This window comes from Coptis chinensis, unplaced genomic scaffold (assembly GCF_015680905.1).
Source record: "Coptis chinensis isolate HL-2020 unplaced genomic scaffold, ASM1568090v1 utg535_pilon_pilon, whole genome shotgun sequence".
Lineage (NCBI taxonomy): Eukaryota > Viridiplantae > Streptophyta > Magnoliopsida > Ranunculales > Ranunculaceae > Coptis > Coptis chinensis.
Window position 1 is genome coordinate 87,810 of NW_028238165.1, and position 4,113 is coordinate 91,922.

The window sequence follows — 4,113 nt, forward strand, 5'->3', positions numbered from 1 at the left end:
TTCAATAAATATAACCATGTAGCACGAGATTTATCATCAATGAACAACACAAAATACTTATAGCCATCATAAGAATTAACAGGAGCAGGTCCCCATAAATCAGAATGAATTAACTCAAACAACTTATTTGACACAGAATTCGAGTTTGGAAATGATAAACGAGGTTGTTTAGAAAATTGACAAACATCACAAACATTATCAAAGTTTAAAGAAACATGCGGAAACAAATTTTACAAGACATGACTAGATGGATGCCCAACTCTTTTATGCAAAATACGACTCTCAAGTAAAGCACTAGCTTGACACGCCTTCTTATGCGACTTCAACAAATAGAGTCCATTGGAATAAATTCCTTCACCAATCGTCCTCTTCGACTTTCGATCTTGAAAGACGACAGAGTTAGGAGAAAAAATGACATCACAATTTAAAGAATTGGTAAGTTTTCCAACAGATAGAAGTTAAACAGGGAATGAAGGAATAACTAGAGCATCACTCTTGAGTTTTTTATCAAAAAAATTCACTTGACCACTACCTAGAATGGGAACAGTGGAACCATTTGCTATGGAAATATTATGATTTTCAGTTTTGGACACAAAATTATGGACAGAGGCAGGGCAATTAGCCATATGATCAGAAGCCCCTGAATCAATTATCTATGAGTTACTATTTTACGCACGGTAAAATAGGCATGTAAATTACGACACATGAGTTGAGGCAAACCGACCTTTGCTAGAAGACATGGACTTAGTGAGTTGTTGGAGAATTTGACTCAACCCGATGACTAATATCACGAGTTGGACATTGATGTCTCAAAGCAATGACATGCTCTTTCTTGGACAGTTCTTTTTCCTTCTTAAGATGTGGATATAATTCCCAACAATGATCCTTGGTGTGCCAGTTCTTTCCACAATGATCACAGTGAGACGGTTCCCTTTTTCCCTTACCCTTTTCAAATCCCTGTGACTTCTTTCTAAAATCGTTTTCTGCAAAGTATCTGATGGAGATCGAGAGATTGAGGATTTTACCTTGGAGTTCATGGTTTTCTTCTTTGTTTCCTCCCTCTAAATACTTGCACAAACAGCAGCAAGTGATGAAAGAGTGCTTTCCATTAGAATGTTGTTTTCCATATTTTCATATTCTGGTTTAAGATTACGAAATACTGTGAAGATTTTATCCTCTTCAGCCCGTTTCAACAGAGTCTTCACATCAGTGGTGTGTGGATGATATATGTTTAACTCATCCCACAATTTCTTCAAATTCCCAAGGTGTTTTGTAAAAGTTTTCTCACCTTGTTGCAAAGCACCAATTGCGAGTTGAAGTTCAAACACACGGGCAGAATTGTTCTGGTTTCCGTATAAATCTTAAATTGAATCTCATACCTCCTTCGCAGAATCAAAGAAAGTATAAATCCCAGCAATAGTAGACTCCATAGAATTGAGTAACCAAGATTAAACAAGCTGATCATTGGAAACCCAATTCTCATATTCGACATCATCAATGGCAAGACACACCTTTGCACCATTAATGAACCCTAATTTCCTCTTTCCACCAAGCGATAGCGAAACCGCCCTAGACCAAGGTATATAGTTCGTTCCATTCAAAGAGAGGCCGATGGCGACTTCCAACGGGGATTAGAATCAGTCTCTGTTGTAACAGCAGACTTTGGGTTTGGTTTTGGATCTGACTTAGTGTATTGTGTTCATCTAGATTGTGTTTAGAGATTAAGCGCAATGCTCTGATACCATGTAGAATTAAACACCTAATTAAACAGACAAAACACAATGATTTATAGTGGTTCGGTGCCAATGCGGCGACCTACGTCCACGGGAGAAGAAAGGTTTTATATTGCTTGGTTTGTTTTGTTTTTGTATTACATAGGTGTTTATATAGCACAACATGAGTGCATATTCGTGTCTATAATTTCCAAAAGGATTGGAGACTTTTTATAGAAAACATACAAATCAGACAAATCTCTGTCAAAACTGACTAGGGCGCGACCCGCACTCTTGCCTTGGGTCGACCTCCAGTACCTTCAGTGCGACCCGCGCTCGACTTGGCCTTGCCCAATGCGCGACCCGCACCTTCTCTTTCTTCTCCCACAATTGTAGATGGAAATGAGTGAATGATGATATTGTTAAGTCGCTTTTCATATTACTGATGTAGAAGTGTATTGAGCTTCCAGTTGTGATTCCCTTGGGAACATGTTCTGTATTTCCTCACACTATAATTTTCCTAACAATTAGAGCAGTGTCCTTTAGTTAGTTTATGTGTAAACTCAAGAGCACTTTTTATTTGAAGGCACAATCTATTCTATTGTTCCAATATGCACCCACTTTATAAACATTAATTATTTTCCTCCAAAATTCTCATACTAACACTTCGTTAAATTACAATAATCGTCGGGGATCACAAGAAGTGAAGATGATAAACAAAGGTCAAGGTTTAAGCTACATAATCATGGAGACTCAACAAGGGCAACTGTGGATACGTACTCTACCATACACAATGTCCTCATCATCATCTACTTGTTCGCCATGGCTTTCTTTACGCTCAAAGTAGAACAGTGTGTACGCCATCACACTCAGTACCTTCACCAACAGCTTGATGTCTATTGCATACATGAATAATAACTGGAGTTTTGATGTTTGGTGATTGTCGTTTACCATAATAGAAACAAGAAAACTGGCACCATAAAGAATCATAACAACAAAGGTTAAAGCAATTCCTACAACCTTTTTCCCCTTGATAAGTTTTTCAGCTTTGCCAAGTGCTTGCAATCCATGACAATCTTCAAGTACTGAAACCACCATACTACATATCCAAATTAAAGCTAGATAGAGATGCAAGAACATAGCAAGGCAAAATAGAACAATCATACCAACCGCTGCTATAATGAGAGAACCCCGACTATTACCAAGTACAACGACAAAAGATACTGGGAGAACCAAAACAAGGAAACTTGCATATAAAAGAGAAACATAGAACCAGGTGATCACTGACCTTGTCCATACGTTTCTGATTCTCAAAAACAGGTCCTTGAGTGTCAAGTCTTTTCCCAAATAAGACATGGCAGACACATATACTATAGCAACCATGGAAACTATTGAGAGGGCAGTCGCGAGGAACAAGTCCACTAACATAAAAAGCGGGAAACCTTTTTGAGTTTCCAAGAATAGTTTGAGAGATTCTAGGCTTGTAGGAGTCATATTAAACGAGGCAGGGTTTGTAGCGTTCATCGAGAAATCATTGGAGTATGATTTTGTCGACAAATCATTGTTGTTGACGTAGTATGATTTTATCGATAAATCAATAAAGGCGTAAGAGACCACGGTGAAAAGGATGATAAACAGGATGATTTTCTTATTTCTGTGAAAAAGCTTGGGGACACCCTTTAGAATATGAATCACACCCAGAGGCTCAGAAGTGTAGTTCTTGGCCATTGTTCTTGATATGTCTCTGGCTGACTTGAGCTAGTGTTTGGCTCTGAATGCTGCCCATGGGGTATATATGGCTGTTTGTGCTCACGAAGACCAATAATATGAGTATACGTGTCTCATATCTTAATCACGGTTAACTTAAGAAATATAAAACTCCGACTTTTTTACATTTAACGCGTTGCCTCCTCTGTTTCTCCAAAGAAAAAGAAAATAAACAAAACCATAGACGGCAATGACCCGCAACTCTGCGCCCAGGTCAAACGCTAGGCCCTACATCTTAATGAAAGTTGCCACTGTTTGATTGCGATTTTTAGCTGTTGGCAAATATATTATATAATTTTTCCAATATGAACCATTCATCCACAGGTCCACAACTATTTTTTTTTCGTTAAAAACATGTCTTATAGATATCATAGCAAAAGGGGTACAGTACTGCTGTTTAGCAAAAAGTCAGGGAGAGAGTTCTGGTCTTGACGTCTAGAAGCCCACTTGGCTAGCTCATGCGCTTCAACATTTACTTGCCTACTGATCCAACTAAAGCTACAGAAAGTAAAAGAGTGGCATAACCCCTGAATATTACATCTGATGGAATCAAGCTTCCAATTTGTCGACTGTTGCTCCCTCAAGTTTTGTGCGGCCAAAATAACTTGATGGCAGTCTCCTTCAAACAGTACTG

At 38.5% G+C, this 4,113-nt stretch overlaps 1 protein-coding gene across 1 annotated transcript; it reads right to left on the reverse strand.

Annotated features, from left to right (window-relative positions):
* Positions 1-2,308: 2,308 nt before the first annotated feature.
* Positions 2,309-3,535, reverse strand: LOC147473046 (uncharacterized). Its single transcript, XM_086587879.1, has one exon. The coding sequence runs from the start codon at positions 3,438-3,440 to the stop codon at positions 2,466-2,468; it is 975 nt and encodes a 324-aa protein (XP_086444005.1). The 5' UTR covers positions 3,441-3,535; the 3' UTR covers positions 2,309-2,465.
* Positions 3,536-4,113: the final 578 nt, after the last annotated feature.